The 17,765-nt window shown below is 38.1% G+C and overlaps 1 protein-coding gene across 2 annotated transcripts in view; it reads left to right on the top strand.

Moving 5' to 3' along the window:
* Positions 1-17,765, top strand: part of TTC28 (tetratricopeptide repeat domain 28) — a 625,414-nt gene that overhangs the window by 442,480 nt on the left and 165,169 nt on the right. For both annotated transcript variants that reach the window (XM_038575519.1, XM_038575520.1), the window contains one exon: positions 2,533-3,040. In XM_038575519.1, the coding sequence (XP_038431447.1) occupies positions 2,533-3,040 (508 nt within the window). The remainder of the gene's footprint in view (positions 1-2,532; positions 3,041-17,765) is intronic.

Genomic DNA, 17,765 nt, shown 5'->3' with positions numbered 1-17,765 from the left:
TGTGGCTTTTATGGATGCATTTCTGCTCTTCTCTATTCAGAAAAAAACAAAAAGTAAACAAACAAAAAGTAAATTTCTAAATACTTATGTCCTATTTTTGTAAATCTTTTTGTTTAAATATCTTTGAAATGATAAAAGCAACTTAAGGGACATCTGGGTGGCTCAGTCAGTTAAGTGTCTGACTCTTGGTCTTGGCTTAAGTCTTGATCTCAGTGTTGTGAGTTCAAGTCCCACACTGGGCTGGGCATGGAGCTGACTTAAAAAAAAAAAAAAAGGCAGGGGACCTGGGTGGCTCTATTAGTTAAGCATCTGCCTTCAGCTCAGGTCACCATCTTGGGGTCCTAGGATCCAACCCTGCATTGGGCTCCCTGCTCAGTGGGGAGTCTACTTCTCCCTCTCCCTCTGTCCCTACCCCTACTTATGTGTACTCTCTCACTTTCTCTCTCAAATAAATAAATAAAATCTTTTTTTTAATGGCAACTTAAAATGATATAGAACCCTTTGCAAATACACAAGTTGCAAACATCATAAAGATGGTCAGTGTTTCTGTTATTTTGATCAAGAACTGCTATTTTGCAGGCAAAGAAATAGGGTAGTAAATCACTCATGTCTATAAAATATTAATAAAAGTGTTCTGAAGTGCACAGTAGAACACATCTCATAAAAGAAATGCCCTTACTTGAGGTGGGACAGTCTTATCTCATTGTTATTCCCTAGCCTGGAGGCCCTTGTGAAAATCACTTGCCTACCTGTGATAGAGCAAACTCTTTGTTCTGCCAGGATCACATGCTTATGTTGGGAAGAGGGATCATCATGAAGAAAGGAGAATACATGGCTTGAGCTGTAGGCACAGTATGAAAGAAGGAAAGGGTTGGTGAGTCTCCAACTTGTAGAATCAAAGATGGGTGGGGCATGTGTTAAATAGGTGAGAAGGATTGAGGAACGCACCTGTTTTTGTTTGTTTTTAAGATTTTGTTTATTTATTCATAAGAGACACACAGAGGCAGAGACACAGGCAGAGGGAGAAGCAGGCTCCGTGTGAGCCTCCTGATGTGGGACTTGATCCCAGGACCCTGGGATCTCGACTTGAGCCAAAGGCAGACGCTCAACCACTGAGCCACCCAGGCGTCTCAAAGAAGACACTTGTGAAGAGCACCTGCTGTTGTATTGGAAGTGTTGAATCGCTAAATTCTACACCTGAAACTAATATTATACTATATGTTAACTAACTGGAATTTGAATACAAACTTAATTATTAGTAATTAAACAAAACAGAACACAAAGAGAGATTAGAAAAAGCCCAGCGTAACTTCCCCTTTATGTCTCTGCAAGGGAGTTAGAAACTAGACTAGAATCTAAGAGTAATTGCACTTGTGGAAGATTCAGAGGCATATAATTCCTGTGTTATTTTTGTTGCCCCTATTTGGCTCACTCTACCGACATACAATCCTTTTCATTAAAACTTTTAAGACAAAAAGAGCTCAAGTCCTTTTCTTTACACAAGAACTGTATGTGTGGCAAGCATTGTGAGGGGACTAGGAAGATAGCTTCTTTCTGCACAGAGGCCAGGGTCGGAAGAGCCTCTAGGGAAGAGGAGTAAAGCTGGAAGAGCCAAGGGCACCTAAGTGACTCAATCAGTTAAGTGTTTACCTTTTGCTTAGGTCATGATCCCTGTGTCCTGGGATCCAGGCCCAGGTCCAGCTTCCTGCTCAGAGGGGAGCCTGCTTCTTCCTTTGCCCCTCCCCCACTTGCACATGCACACTCTCTAAGTAAATAAAATCTTAAAAAAAAAAAAAAAAAAAACTCTAGAAGAGCCAATGTGGGCCTGAAAACAGGTGGCGAGGCCCAGTGGGACTGCCCCATTCAGAGGTATAGGTTGGAACCACCCATTGTTTTTCCCTGGGGTTCATCCAAATCTAAACCCTCCACAATAATCAGCAACCGATGAAGTCACATTGAGGGAACGCAGAAAAGAAAACAGAACCCTCCAGTCACAAAATTGACCCAGTCAACCTAAGTCACAAAATTATCAATCATCATTCTAAGTATCTCCCTTACCATTAATCTATCCATTTGCTTTGGGAGAAAACACAACTAGAGAAAGGCCCAGGAGTGCAAAAACTCAAGTATGGATTTCTCATGAATTTCCTATGCTGTAGTATATGTTGTAATTAATTCTGATTTTCTTCAATGTTTTCTTCTACTACAGAGGTTAATGGCTATTAATAGAGATATAGCATAATACTAGAAATGTCAATTAGTCTTTAAAACAAAGGTTATATAGAACACAGCCTGTTTCTGTGAGATTAGGCATTGAAAGTTACTGATTAAACTACCATTGTCTTTTATTAGGAACTTGCTGTTTGGATGGCCTCTTTTTCAGTCTGCACAGGTCTGTGGACCACTGATAGAAATACCATTAGGAGCAGGGTTGGATGGTTACAGGCAAACCCTGAACATTTTATCTGCTAAAACAAGCCAAAGGCATTTTCTGATATGCTTTCATTTCTCTGCCTTATCCTTTCTCTCCAGGCAGCTTCATCAGCCCTGAGCAGTCTGGGCCACGTGTACACAGCCATTGGAGACTACCCCAATGCACTGGCCAGTCACAAACAGTGTGTTCTTCTTGCCAAGCAATCCAAAGATGAGCTTTCTGAGGCACGAGAACTCGGCAACATGGGAGCTGTGTATATTGCCATGGGTGACTTTGAGAATGCTGTGCAGTGCCATGAGCAGCATCTGAAGATAGCCAAGGATCTGGGGAACAAGCGAGAAGAGGCCCGGGCCTACAGCAACCTGGGCAGTGCCTATCACTACAGGAGGAACTTTGACAAGGCCATGTCTTACCACAACTATGTGCTGGAGCTGGCACAGGAATTAATGGAGAAGGCAATTGAAATGCGGGCCTATGCTGGCCTGGGCCATGCTGCCAGGTGTATGCAGGATTTGGAGCGGGCTAAACAGTACCATGAGCAGCAGCTGGGCATTGCTGAGGATCTCAAGGACCGGGCTGCAGAGGGGCGAGCATCCTCAAATCTGGGTAAGGACAGGATTGCTTGCAAGATTCAGAGTCAATGCCGTGGGCTGGAAGTAGACAAGGTAGCCCACTATCTTTTACAGGAATCTGTGTGTTTGTATTCTAAAGAATCTCCACATTGTGTGTGTGTGTTATATATTTCCTTAGATATATTTCCTTGAAGCCTTCCTGCTCTAAATCACATGATCCTTCCTGCCATCACAGTGCTGCAAGGATTAGAATTTTGAAATACTGGAAAAACAGAACACCCCACCCTTATAATCTGTTTAAAGAGAAGAGCAACCAGATTTATATAATTAGAGAGAAAGGGAATGAAATGAGGATATAAAAGCTATGTTTGGTTTAAATGAAAGAGAAGCTGCTAGGAAGTCATCAATGGAAGGGAATTTGAGAAGAATTTTGTTTAAAGGGATTTCTTGGTGACTTGAATGCCACAGGAAGTGTATTTTTTCCTCAAAAGTACGCATATTCACAAATGACACTGCTAGTTTTAGTATAAATGAGAAATAATGTTTTGAAAGATCTATTTAAATAAGATAGATTTGCAGTCACTGTTTGGTGGTACTTGGTTACAATTAAGACATAAATTTTGGGGAATTTGTATGTAATGGAAGAGACAGTAAGTATTGGTCACTGGCTACTTTTTAGAAGATATTGTTATCATTACTCTTCTCAAACAGATGTGGCTACACAATGAATGGAAGGAACAGATGTGTTTGGAAGTATAAATGGAACTCATCCCTGAGGCCCCATTGTTTGTTCTGTGTCCACAAAGACACAGGACAGGGAGAGGACAAAGGGAAGGTGACCTCATTGGTATTTGTGTATGCTTATTGGATATTAGTAGCAGCAGAATGTAAAACTCCGCTCCCTTTTCTTATGTGACCTACAAAACTGAGGCACCTCTCTCTCCATTTATATAATTTTAGCACTGCTCCTCCCTCCCTTCTACCCTCTGCTTATCGTAACCAGATGTTTCATGAATATAGTTGCTAGGAAAAGTCTGGCAAATCCCTGGAGATAACTCTGAAGATGGTATTGAGATCAGAATGACAGTCTAGAGAGTCTGATAAGAATCATAGACATAAGCTCTTGGCATTATATATTCATTCAATAAATTATAAGTATTTATTGAATCATTACTGTGTGCTAAATCCTAGAATGGTTGCCTTAAGGGATAGAGATTTAAGAAAAAAATCTTTGCCCTCAAAAAGCTTATAATTTAATTGTGGGAAAATAAGACTTAATACATAGGACAACAGTGGCCTCCCTACAAGTCATATTAGTGATGTGGCATTGCCATGAAACTCCAAGAAGGGAGACCCTGAGGGATGAGAAGAGCCTAGAAAGCTTCTCAGAGGAGGTTAGACTCATTTGAACCTTGAAGAATAGGTGAGATTTGGCCAGGAATGAGATGGCATTGATGAAAAAGGATATGTGAAAGAATGGGTTGGCATATCTGAGGGATGGTGGCATGAGTACCCTTCAGGACTGTGCTAAAAGATGGTAGATTAATATGAAAACTAAGCAAGAGATATGCTAGCAGAACTCCTGGAGGTTTTGAAATGTAGGAGTAAAAAGGTAGATTGTATATTTAAGGAAGTCAAGTCAAACAGTGGCACATAGGATAGATTGGAGGGCTTGGAATCTGGGGTTCAGAAGGCTGTTGCATATTGGACCATTCAGATTTTATCATCTTGTATCAGTTTTGATAAGGTATATTTTCCAGACTTTGCTCATTTCATCTAAATATTGGATTTAGTAGCATAAAGTTGTTTATAGAACTTTCTTATTTTCCTTTTAATGCTTGTAGGATATCTAGTGACCTCTTTCAGTTTTGTTATTACCTGCAAACCACCCCATCCTCCTTTTCTGGATCATTCTACAAAGAGATTTATCGATTTTCTTGATCTTTTTAAAGACCAGTTTTTGCTTTTGTTAATTTTTTAATTGCTTGTTGCATTTTTATTTCACTTATTTCTAGTCTCATTTTTATCATTTTCTTCTTGCTGCTTACTTTGGGTTCTCTTACTAGCTTCTCAAAGTCAAACCTCAGGCCATTGATTTTAGACCTTTCTTTTTTCTAATATATGCATTATTTTAAATTTAAGATATAAAATTATGCATATAGTAGAAAAATATTTTTATATATTATATTTTATATTTTAAAAATATATTTTATAATTTTTAATAATTTTAATATAAAATATGTTTTATATTTTTAAAAGTATATTTTTAAAATATGATTTTATTTTATATTTTTTAAAATATATTTTTATATTTTGTATTTTTAAAAATATAAAAATATATTTTTATTTTCTTATATATGCATTAAAATGATGCATATATTAAAAAATATAAAATTATGCATATATTAGAAAAATATAGTGATGCATATATTAGAAAATAAAAATATAAAAATAATGTATATATTAGAAATAATGCAAATATTTTAAAAATGCATATATTAGAAAAATATAAAATTTTCTCCAAACACTGCTTTGCCCGTTTCCAGTCATTTTTGGTGTATTTTGTTTTTACCCTCACTGAGTTTAAAAATATTTTCTAAGATCATTGTGATTTCTCTTTAACTCCTAAAAGGGTTATTTAATTTTAAACATTTTGAATTTTCCTAGATACATTATTGTTATCAAATTCTATTTAATTTCATTGTGGTCAGAGATTTTATTTATTTATTTATTTATTTATTTATTTATTTTTTAAGATTTTATTTATTTATTCATAGAGACACAGCTAGAGAGAGAGAGGCAGAGACACAGGCAGAGGGAGAAGCAGGCTCCATGCAGGGAGCCTGATGTGGGACTCGATCCCGGTTCTCCAGGATCACACCCTGGGCTGCAGGCAGCGCTAAACCGCTGCGCCACTGGGGCTGCCCTGGTCAGAGAACATACTTTGTAGAATTTCATTCGGTGTAATGTCTTACAGATATCAGGTCAAGGTAGTTAATGGTGCTGAATGTTCAGATCATCTTTGTTTTGATTTTTTTGTCCATATGTTTTGTCACTTGCTAAGAAGGAGGTTGTTAAATCTCCAACTATTATTGTGGACTTCTCTGTTACTCTTTATCTCTGTGAAACATGGCTCATGGACTTTGAAACTGTCATTGGGTACATGCTCATTTATGATTGTTTTTGTCTTCCTGACAGATTGGCCCTTTTATCATTATGAAATGTTTCTTTTTTGTCATTGGTCAGGCCTTTTTGTCTTGAGGTCTACTTTATCTGATACTCTTACCTTCTTATACTTACTGTTGGTGTGGTCCTTTGTTTTTCCATCTCTTTACTTTTTATTTCTCTAAGTCATTAAATTTAGTTTGTTAACTGCAGATAACCTCTAGTTTGGTTTTGCTTTTTTATTGATTTTGACAATTATGGCCTTTTAATTAGAAAATTTCATCCATTTAACATTTATTGTAATGGCTGGTGGTGTTGTATCTAGGTTTGTCATTTTATTCCTGGATTTCTCTTTGTTGCTTTATATTTTATTTTCTATTCTTCCTTTCTTGCTATCTGTGGATTAATTTAATCATATAGGCTTTATTTTAACTTGTCTACTTGCTTTTTAGCTTTGCCTCTTTGCATTATATTTTAGTAGTTGCTCTAGGATTGCATTGTATTATCCTTAAATTTTCTCAATCTACTTTGAGCTAATATTTTACCATTTCCTTTCAAATGTAAGTCCCTTACAAGTTTATAGGTCCATTTATTCCTTATTCCCTGTACTTTATGCTATCTATTTTCTTTTTAAACTTCACAATACAATGTGGGGTTTTTTTGTTGTTGTTTTATACAGTTATATTAAAGAATTAAGAGGAAAAATGTTTTCTGTTTACCTACTTCTTTATCAGGATCTGAGGTTCCTTCTCATATCATTTACCTTCAGCCTAAAGAACGTCATGTAGCAGTTCTTGTAGGGCAGGTCTGCTGGTGATGAATTCTTCCCATTTTTATTTACTTTAAAACATCTTTATTTATCTTCACTCTTGAAGAATATTTTTGGTGGATACAGAATTCTAGGTTGATGGATTTTTAAAAAAGGTTTAAAATAGCCTTTCCAGTGTTTTTTGGTCCCTATTATTTTGATGATAAGTCAGTAGAATTGAAAATATGTGAGGCATGTGCTAATTCTTTCTTTGTTGCTTTCATGATTTCCTCTAACTTTGATTTTCAGCAGTTTAAAATGTGGCTTTCTTTGTATTTTTCCTTACTCTGGTACTTTGAGCTCTTGAATCTGCAGGTGTATATCTTTCACCAAACTTAAAGAATTTATACCTATTAATTTTTCAAATATTTTTTCTTGCCCATTCCCTCTTTCATCTATTTATGAGACTCTGCATTATTTTAGATCTTTCAAGATTGTCCTATATATCACTGAGGCTCTGTTCACATTTTAAATCTTTTTTCTCTGTATTCTTCAGATTTGAACATTTCTGTTTAAGTTCACTAACTCTTCTGTCATCTCCAATCTGCTTTTAACCTATCTAGTGATGCCAAGTTTGGGATTCCTCAAGGCTACTCTCACTTTGGATGTCAACTATGAGCAAGGATCACCCAGACCACCTTCAGATTCAATAATTCATTTGAAGGACTCACAGAATTCACTCAAAGTTGTTACACCCATGGTTATGGTTTATTACAATGAGAGGATATAGATTAAAGTTAGCTAAGGCAAGAGGCACATGACAGAAGAGTTCTAAGCATGAAACTTTCAGTTAGTTGTCTTCTCTCAGTGGGGTCAGAGACAGTGCCTGTGCTTCTAAGCAACAGTATCAGCAATGTGCACAGACCATTATCACCCATTATCACCCACTCGCTTGAGCCTTGGTGTCCAAAATTTTGCTGGACCTTGGTAACATAAATATGGTTGACTACAAAGATGAGTGACCTTGGTCTCTATCTCCCCAAAGATTGAGCTAAAAGCCCCCAGTCTAAATCACATTGTTAGCATCGATAATTTGGCATGGCTAACACACTCAGGTAAACAAAGACACTGTTAGGGCAGGGCATTCTGAGGGCTCCAAGATTGCTTCCCAGAGCTGAGAGTGAAGTCCAGACCTCCCTTTGGGCAAGTTTATTCTTTACTGCATAAGTGAATTTTTTTATCAGACATATATTGTACTTTTAGTTTTAGAATTTCCACTTAATTCTTTTAATGAACATTTTAGTTTTTCTGCTAAAATTTATGTTATTCACTACATGTATTTTTCCTTTGCATAACTGAGTCTGTTTATTACAAAAGCTTTTAAAACCTTGTTTCCTATTTCTGTGTGGGTCGTCTCAGAGTCAGATCCTATTTTTTTTTATTTTTTTATTTTTTCCTATTTTTTTTTAATCCAGTGTAGTTAAGATATAGTGTTGTATTAGCTTCAGGTATACAATATAGTGATTCAACAATTCTATACATTACTCAGTGCTTAAATATACTCTTAATTCCCTTCACCTATTTCACCCATTCCCCCCACCCACCTCCTCTTTGGTAACCATCAGCTTGTTCTCTGTAGTTAAGAGTCCATTTCAGAGGTAGACCCTGTTGATTTCCTGTTGTTGATGTTGTTGTTTTGTAGCAGCTTGATTGAGATATATTCACATACCATGCAGTTTACTTATTTAAAGTATATAATTCTGTGGCTTTTGATACAGTCACAGAATTGTGCAATTGCCTTTTATTTTGAATATCAGTCACATTTTATAATGTTTCTTTGTGTATTCGATAATATGGAATTAATCCAATATTGTGAATGTTACTTTATGGAGACTCTGGATTGTGATATATTTCTCCTAACAATATTTTGTTATCATTGTTTCTTTACCAGTTAACTTGGCTTAATTCAAATTCCAAATTCAGTCATCTTTGTGGTAGGTGGCAGCTAAAATCTCTGTTCAGATCTTTTAGCTTTAACTGGGCTGCTTAGATTCAGCCTTGCATGTGCATATTTCAGGTATTAGAGATTTGCGTAGAATTTATACTTAGAATTAAAGGTTCCCCACAGTGGCTCACTCTGGGATTTTTCCTCTGGTTCTTCAAGCAAGTAATACTGTATTTCTACATGTGTTGTAACCCTACCACATGGCACTAATTGGGGCTTGCTTTCTGGCCCCCCACCAAAAAAATGCCCTCTGGCATTTCAAAAATAGGAAACTTAACCAATGCCATTCCTTCTTCAAAGGGTCAACTCTAGCCTCCTTGCTTTTGGTTGCACTGTATCTTTTTGTAAATTCCTCCCCCTGCATCTTTCGTGGCCACCATTCCTTCCAGATTACAGTTGTTTTCTGTAAGAGAGCTGGTCTGAAATGAGCTGCTTCTCCATTACTGGAAGTGGACTCCTATTCATTTTTAATCCATTGAAGTTTGACTCACACCTTTGTCTCCTGAAAAGGATCAACAGTGATGGCTCATGGCTGAATTGAGAGATCTTTTGACACTTCTAAATTTTCCTAATCATATGCAGCAATTGTATGCTCAACTCACTTTTCCTTGAAATTTCCTCCTCTTCTAGTCTCTGTGAGGCACTGCTATCCTGTTCTTTTCTTTCATTGCCCCTTCTTGGTTGCCCAGTCTCGTGCATTAGCCTACTAATGGGTTGTTTTACTACCAGGCCCTCCCTCCCATGTGAGTTCCCTCCCACATGTCAGTATGACACTGATCCTCCCAAAGCTGCTCTGCAGGTAGCAGTTGCTGCATATTGCCCACATCATTATGGCCAGAGTCCTCACCTTGAAATGGAGTGTGTCATGATTTCCATTATTTAATTCCACTGCTCCTCTGTCCATACTGTTTACTTTCCCTAAAACTAGATTTTTCCATCTTCTCTAATTTCACCACATTGGCTATGATTTCTTGCTTCACTATATTTCCTCAAGTTATCTCTTCCACTTAGAGCATTTGATTCCTATCTTGCTTGTGTAAAGTTACTCATCTTTTTGGATCATTCTAAATACTGTTCACTACTTAAAGACTCTATTGATAATAAACTTTTCTCTTGTCTGAGCCCTAAGAACACTTTTAATATTTTTCTATTCTAGTTATATTCAATCATAAGTTTTGATTATTTGTATACTTGTATAGTTATCCTTACTGGATTAGAACTCATTGGAAGTATGAACAACATTCTATCCATAATCTCTGTATCACTGAGTGTAACCCCTTACCACATAGTGGTTATGCAGTAAGTGCTTATATTGTTAGATTGAATGAGTGAAAGCTTATCCCAAGATGTTATGCCCCGATGATTGGAGGAATAATGGTGCCTTTGGAAAGAAACATGAAAGCTGAGAGGCAAAACTAGTTTGGGGAAGTGTTTGATGTTTGGTTTTGTACATGTCCAATATGTATGTCTCTTACTGAATGTAACATGGGCAAATAGTACTGGAAACAGGTATCAAGAGGGCATCATCTCATGACATCTGTAAGATAAGGGAGAAAGCCTGCCAGTGAGGCTGAGTCAGAAACACAGAGGGTAGAGGGGGTTCAGGTAGAGGTCAGGGAGAAGAGAGCTTCAGGATGTGGAGGGCATATCACTTATATCACAGAAGCCAAGGAGAATGAGATTTGAGTCACTAAGAAGGTTTTTTGGCAGTAGAAGCTCTCTGTGCACATCTGAGGGGAAAGCAGATAAAACTTGTGGAGATAGAGAGAAGGTAAAGATGACATGAAATCTGCCCTTGGTGTTCAACATGTACTGATATTTATTACCACCTTTATTTGTTTTAAAATAAAACAAGTAGAAATGACTTAGACTCTTCAGATTTCTTATGAACAACAAAGAATAGCCTAGCTGTTTCCTAAGCGTGTGTCTTGTGAAAATAATGTTAATGTATATTTTAACTTAGAAAATGTCCATCTTTTCTTTTATGCTGAAAACAATTACAGTTGCATGACATTATATCTGTAGACTGGTTTTTTGGTAGCCTTTTTTTATGGTTCTAATTTAGGCAGTTTGGAGTCAAATCTCAGACTATAGAGGAGGTCACTGGAACAAAGCCCCAGTTAAAGTCCTTAGTGATCATCTCAAGTCTTCTCATTCACTGGGGACTAGGCACACTTGTCTCTTACTGTGGGATGAAATGCAGTCAGAAGAATGAGAAGGGAACAGTAGGATGGCTAGTTTCAGTTTTTCTTCCCTCTCTCCTTCCCTCCCTTCCCACTTTCCTTCCAGATGAAGATGACCTCTTAGTTTGTCACTATGCCCCTGGAGTATCTATAAAGGCGAACACATTTCAGAAGACACTTCCCACATACAACAGTGCTAGGGCTGGCTTTGTTTCTAGTACTGGGTCAAATGTGAGAGATAGAAAGCCCTTCCCACCAAATTCTGGGATCAAATATCTAATAATCCATCTATGGAAACTAATTGAAATTTTAAAAATAACCATCCCTTTTTTAGTCAAAAAGAAATATCTAGAAAGTAGTTTATTTGAGAAAGAAAGGGAAATGGGACTAGTGTTCATTAATTCATTTGTTCATTTAATTGTTCATTCTTTTGTTCAACAAGCATTTATTGAACATTAGTTATGTAACAGGCACACTAGTTAGTGCCTGCCTTAAATGAATAAAACCAATGTAGTTCCTGCCCCTATGGAGCTTATGGTTTTTCATTTCACAAGTATATATTGAGACCTGCTCTATGCCACATTTATATTCACTTTCATATTTAATGCTCTCCACAAGCCTATGAGGTCAGGAGTATTAATTAATTTTACATATGAGAAAATCACAGCCCAGGTAGGTTAAAAAATTTGATCCATTTCATCTCAAGAGATCCATAGCATAAAAGACTCATTAAGATCTCATAAAATAGTGCTTGGCTTCTTTTTTTACCATGTTTTCAAACCATCCTGGGAGTCATGTGTTGGAATAAGTTTGGTAGCAATTCTGGTGGGTATGCATCATTCTTTTTATTTGCAGTGTGGCAAATGATAATTACCAGAAATGGTGATTTTCAGCTGCTCTAATTCTGATATTTAAGAAATATTACCTAATTAACTTTTATAAAAATTATATCTAAAAATTAAATTTTAGCAGTCTGAATCAGAAAGTTGTGCATTCCCAAGGAAAGATGGAACAACATTTCATATTGTCTCTATAATATATACACATATCGTACATTAATTACTTATTATTTTGGAATACATTTTATGAATTAAATCATGAACATATGTAAAACTTGTATGCTAAAAAATCTTAAAGCAAATTTCTTTTGTCAGAGAAATAATATCTGGTAATATGGCAATCACTCTATTTCATCTGTTTTCACATTTCAATTTTTATATGTTGGAGAAAGATGGAGAGAAACCTAGCTTCATAGGTAAAATATTGATAATAATTGTAGTTAGTAATTAATTTACACCAATTAAGTATTTTTCTTTGGAAATCCATAGTGTGATTTATGGGGCTGTATTCAAAATAACTGTTCAAGATGTGAAAGGGTCTATGAGATACCACTTTGAAGTTCTTGGTGTAGCAGTGTGATTCCACCATATTTATGTTTTACGGTACTTGTTTGTCTTTCTAACAGCCTTGTGAAGTAAACTATTATTATTCCTTTTCACTGGGGAGAATCCAGAGATTAATGAATGCTTGTGACTCACCCAGATTATAGAGTAATAGGCAGAGTTGAGGCTAGACTTCAGGTCTCTGATTTCCATGTCCACAGTTCTTTCTGTGAAGGAATATTCCCAGTAGAAGGGTGGACTCCAGTGGAAACCATGCTAGGATTACCCAGCCTAGGTTCAAGACCATGCTGCTTCCTCTTCTGCACATCTTCCTGCCTTAATACATAGGAAGATGGAAAAGAAGAAGCACTACTAGAAGGGTCATAGGTCACCTTGCTAGTGCTCAGGGACAAAAATAGCAAGTGTTCCTAGAGAAGTATAGGCACCTTCAGGATGGAAGAGCCCCTTCTTTTTTTCCCAAAGAAGCTGGTGTTAATTGGCTACTTGCACTGAGCTAGACACTTTGTAAACATTACTTCATTCTCACTACAAAGCTGTGTAGTAGGCATAGAAAGAAAGATGCTGGCTCAAATTCAATTTATATGCAGCAGTGGCAAGTTCCAACCTTCAGTCTGTATGCTGTCTTCTAATACAGCCCACAGGCCCCCTCTGGGACCTACATATTTACTGAACAGTTAGTTCTTCTGCTTGAGAAGTGTAGATGAGACTACACAGATTGTTGGAGTCTAATAATGTCTGCGATATGGGAAGCCAAAGCACACACCTCTGCTTTCCATTTAAAGCAGTTCCTATTAAGGGTCATAAAAAGGGGAAATATAAGTATAAAAAAAATGCGACCCAGAGCTGGAAATAGGTATTTCTAGACATCTAAAAGAAAGTAACAGAATGTGCTTTCCCTGTTTGAAAGGAAAAATGAGAAATGGAGGGCATCAACCAAAACAGGAGTTTTTCTGATCAAGCAGCAGAGGCTTCCCTGAAAATGATTCAGACCCTCATTAAGGTTGTGACACGCACATCCTGTGCTGTGCCCCACACCTATCAGTGCCTAATAAATATTAATAATATTTACTGTCTACTTTAGGTCAAGATTTGTCACCCTGCTTGCCTAGACATTGCTATTTAAAAGGAGCTGTGATTTGCTTACAGATACAGTGCATCTGTAAACATGTGAGCTGAGGCAGACGGGGCGGTAAATCTTGGTCAGAGCTGCACTTTGGACTGTGGCAGGAGAGGCTGCAAAACTGTTGTTGGAATAATGAAGTGGATGCTTGCTGCCAGATCCCAGAGTTCTGTCTCCAGCAGTCAGAGTCTAGCAGTAAATTAGCTTATGTTTCAGCTTGGCAGTTGGCACTTGGTTCATTTGTAGATGCTAATTGTAATCTGATGTTATCAGCAGCAGGTAATTGAAATGGGCTTGATGAATTACTTAATTTCTTTTAATAGCTGAGTCTTCAAGAACTGAATAAAGAAGATAAGGTGATCGGGAGGAAAATACAACAGCTCTATCTTTCTAATTAGTGCTTGGAGCTTTTTTCTTCTTTACACAAATGATTATGAACATGTGAGGCTGAATAGGTTTATGAGTCAAAAGCCCCCATGGGGGCATTTCCCATTAGGCAGCCCAGTCCTGAGCATTGATAACACTTCTGTTAGGACTTCAGAAAGGAACACTTGAGGGGATAACTTTGAAGAACATTGATTTCTGAACACAGTTTTGTGTTCCCAGACTTAGGTGGGCACTGCCTGCCAGGAGTGCTGTCACTTTGGCATACATCCTCCCTTCGGCCCCTGGCCCCTCTTCTGTGGCTGTGTTCTGTGAACAGTGCTGCCTGGCACCACACAGTGAGCAGGGGAGCCTTGCAATGATGTTAGGCATTGGCTCCTGTCACCCACACCTGGCACTGACACCTCCCACACCTGCCTGTCTTTAAGTCTGTCCATCTGTAGCAGCTCCTTTGTATCCTTTGGCTTTGCCAGCAGTGTTGGGTGCAGATGTGACCCTGGGTCCTGCCATCTGTGCTGGACACTGCATACTGGACCTATGTTATGTGACTGCGATGAGCTTTGGGGGTCTTTCTTCCAGAATCATTTGGCTCTGCTTTTAGTCACACATTGGTTTCTTAAGGAATCCATCTGTTTTGGGGTGACCTTGGAGGAATTTACTTTTGACCAATTTTTTTTTGAAAATTAAAATGACAGCAGAAAATGTAGAGCATTAGAATCCATTAGAATAGAGCCTCTTCGACATTTGGAGATGATATAGCAAGTGATTATTCAGATCACCTGTGTGGTTCTCTTGCATAATGAGTTCTGTTTTAAAACAGCTTTTTGTTGGAAGACTCCAGGTCTCTAAGCTACCAATAGGATTGTAGCAGTGAGTGCCTTTGCTGGTAAATGCATTGCAGGGATCCTAGTAATGCTCTACTTCTTGATCTGCATGGTAATTACGTGGCTGTGCTCACTTTGTGAAAATTTATTGAATTGTATGCTTAAGATTTAATACCTTTCTGACAATATGTTATACTTCAAAGGTTTACATTTAAAAACACATTGTACTCTGGGGGTAGAGTAGAATTGGAATGATAATGCCTTTCTTGATTCCATCCAAGCCTATGGCTTTCAACACCTTGCACCACCTTCCCAAACTCTTGCTTCCTACACATCTCCATCCAGAGGCCCCAAATAGGTCTCTCTCCAAGTCTGTGATTTCAGGCTGTGTATTCCTTCTTTCTGAGAATGGCAACATAATCTCAGCACCCAGCCCAGAAATCTCAAAGTTATCCGAGGATCCCTGCCTCCTTCCCTCACAGCCCAGACCTACTTGCCTCTCCACACAACGGTAAAGCATCTACTTGAGGGTTTCCAGCCTCCCATCATCTCTTGTCTGGGTCATTTTAGCGCTTTCCTTCATATTGATCTCCCAGCTCCTCCTACAGATTATTTTCCACATTGCTTCCATGGTAACCCTCTCAAAACCCCAACTGCTCAATGTCCAATCTTATTAAATCATTTCTATACATAAAACCCTGCAATGATTCCCCATTGACTTCAGGATGAAGTCCAAAATCCCTGGCCTGGTGTGAAGTTTTTTAAAAACCCAAAACACTTTATATATCCCCAGCTCCTAGCACAGGGCCCCTAAAGCCCTTTCAATTCTGAAAGTGATAAGAATACTAGGAACACCTTTGTTCTATTGAGACAACTCTAAGTGAACTGGATGGCTGCTGGATGGGGATTGGTCACCAGAAGCACCAAGACAAGATGAGAAGGTTGGAGTTTTCAGCCTCATCTAGAGTAAGGAGGGGCTAGAAATGGAGTTAATGGTTGATCAAACCTACTAGAGGAAGCCTTCATAAAATCCCAATGGCAGGGGATTTGGAGAGCTTCCAGATGGGTAAACACATCCACTCTGGGAGGATGATGCACTCCAACTCCAGGGGGACAGAACTTCCTGGGCTTGGGACCCTCCCAGACCTCACCTATAAATCTCTTCATCTGATTGTTCATTCGTATTCTTTATATGGATATGTTCATCTCATATCCTTTAATAAACTGGTAAATATAAGTGTTTCCCTTAATTATTGCTTTAGCAAATTAATCAAACCTGAGGAGGAGATTATGGGAACATCCAACCTGTAGCCAGTTGGTCAGCAGCACAGATGCCAGAGCTTGCAACTGGCATCTAAAGTGGGGCTGGGGGGAGTCTTGTGAGACTGAGCCCTTACCTGTGACATCTGATGCTGTCTCTGGGTAGATATGTCCGAATTGAGTTGAATCGTAGGACACCCAGCTGGTGTCAGCGACTTGTTTACACCAGGAGGAAACTCCCTCCTCCCCCACATTTGGTGACCAGAAGTGTCAGAAGTCAAGTGTTCTGTGTGAATAGTAAAGGAGGCTCACAGTAGAGAAGCCCGGGTGGGAAGAACTGGGTTTTTCCCTACCTAGGAAGGATAAAATGGAGTTTTCCTGTTTACACCTGGCATATATATTTTTCAACAGCTCTCAACATTAAAAAATATTTATTGAGCACCTACTCTGTGCCAGAACCTATACCAGTGGCTGGTAGACAACACAAGCATTTCAAGTGCTTGCAGGAAAAGTACCTAGCGATTTCAGAAAGTATTACCAGTGTGTAAATTTAATAGGGAGGTGGGTTGTCAGGAAACTTTTCTGTGAGGAACTGGCCCCAATTTACCTTACTGATGCCATTTTCTGCCATTCTCGCCGTTCACATTTACAGCTCACCAAGACTCTGAGCACTTTCCCTCCTCCATGGCTCTTCTCAATGCCACTTCTTATGCCCCAAATATCTTTCTCCTTCTGTCAGGCTCTGAAGTCTTACTTATTTGTTCATACTTCACCAGATGTCATATTATTCCCAATTAAGCCTCCTGGGCTCTTCCAGGAAATTTGGTGTTCTCCTTATATTTTGTGCATGGCACTTGTTAAGTATTACCATTATTTACCAATGAGATAATAAATTTCAAGAATGGGCAAGATATGTATCTTAAATTTTTTGTGGCATTATCACCTGGTGCCCAACGCTTGGTCCAGAGTGGGCACAGCATATGTGTATTTTGAATGGATGAAGGATGATGAGAGGCAAGCACTATGGAAAATGCCTGGAATTAATAACTGGAGTCTAAAGTCCAAATACTTACTTACCTCTTCCATATTTACTGTGTTCATCCATTTGTTCCTTACCACTTCCTTAAGTTCACATATCATTCCTGCTGCCTCTGATCCCATAGTCCAGGGAGACTAATTCTGAGGAACAATGGCAGTTTTTATATATTTTATATTGGACCTTTACATTCTCATCGGTATAAATGATCTCTAAAACTCTTTATTGCTCAAAAAGTTGAAATTCTATGATCTTTTCATGGAAAGGCAATGTATATGAAAGCTGGAACCTGATTCCTAAAGCCTTTTAAATGAACCAAAAATATAATCAACTTGAGAAATAGTGAAACCAGCAGGCAGTGATTAGGTTTTATGATACCCATTTTAATTTTACTCCTTATAGTTAGTAGGAATACTGAATTGAGCAGATTTTTCTCTTTCTTTTGCATAGTCCTTTGCCCTATAGCTAAATGAGACAGTCTGATTAGCAGGCTAACTAAATAATATATTAACCTTTTTTGGATCTTTATCCAAGAAGTTTACAAAGCATGGCTAAAATGAGGCCCTTTGTGCAGGTTTGAAGAACCCTAATATTTATTACTTTTGGACAAGAAAATCACTAGAATAATCAC

The sequence above is a fragment of the Canis lupus genome, chromosome 26, assembly GCF_011100685.1.
Source record: "Canis lupus familiaris isolate Mischka breed German Shepherd chromosome 26, alternate assembly UU_Cfam_GSD_1.0, whole genome shotgun sequence".
In the NCBI taxonomy this organism is placed as follows: Eukaryota; Metazoa; Chordata; class Mammalia; order Carnivora; family Canidae; genus Canis; species Canis lupus.
Note: the sequence above shows the minus strand (reverse complement) of the source record. Positions and strands in the feature narration are given on the sequence as shown.